This window comes from Antrostomus carolinensis, unplaced genomic scaffold, assembly GCF_000700745.2.
Source record: "Antrostomus carolinensis isolate BGI_N321 unplaced genomic scaffold, ASM70074v2 scaffold46917, whole genome shotgun sequence".
Classification (NCBI taxonomy): domain Eukaryota; kingdom Metazoa; phylum Chordata; class Aves; order Caprimulgiformes; family Caprimulgidae; genus Antrostomus; species Antrostomus carolinensis.
In genome coordinates, this window is record NW_010326152.1 from 1 (window position 1) to 244 (window position 244).

General features: G+C 45.5%; 1 protein-coding gene across 1 annotated transcript in view; it reads left to right on the forward strand.

The window, feature by feature from the left end:
- Positions 1 to 122: 122 nt before the first annotated feature.
- The window catches only part of DDX55 (DEAD-box helicase 55), a gene marked incomplete at its 5' end in the record, with an annotated part of 7,831 nt that continues 7,709 nt past the window's right edge, over positions 123 to 244 (forward strand). The window contains one exon of the mRNA XM_010171476.2: positions 123 to 173. Coding sequence (XP_010169778.2) covers positions 123 to 173 — 51 coding nt within the window. The remainder of the gene's footprint in view (positions 174 to 244) is intronic.

Sequence of the window (244 nt, forward strand, 5' to 3'; positions counted from 1 at the left end):
CCGTCGCTGGCTCCGGGTTGTGTTTGCGGAGCTTTGATGTCCTTTGGCGGGATTTAGCCTCTGAGATTTACCTCCCCCATAAACAACTCAACAGTTTACATGATGTTTCTCTTTTTTTTCAGTCTGCGACCATTCCACTCTTCATGAATAACAAAGATGTTGCTGCAGAAGCGGTGAGTGCTTTTTCTTGGTCGAGTTAATTGCTTTTCCTGGTTTTATCTCAAGCTGAGGGAGGTCTGACTCT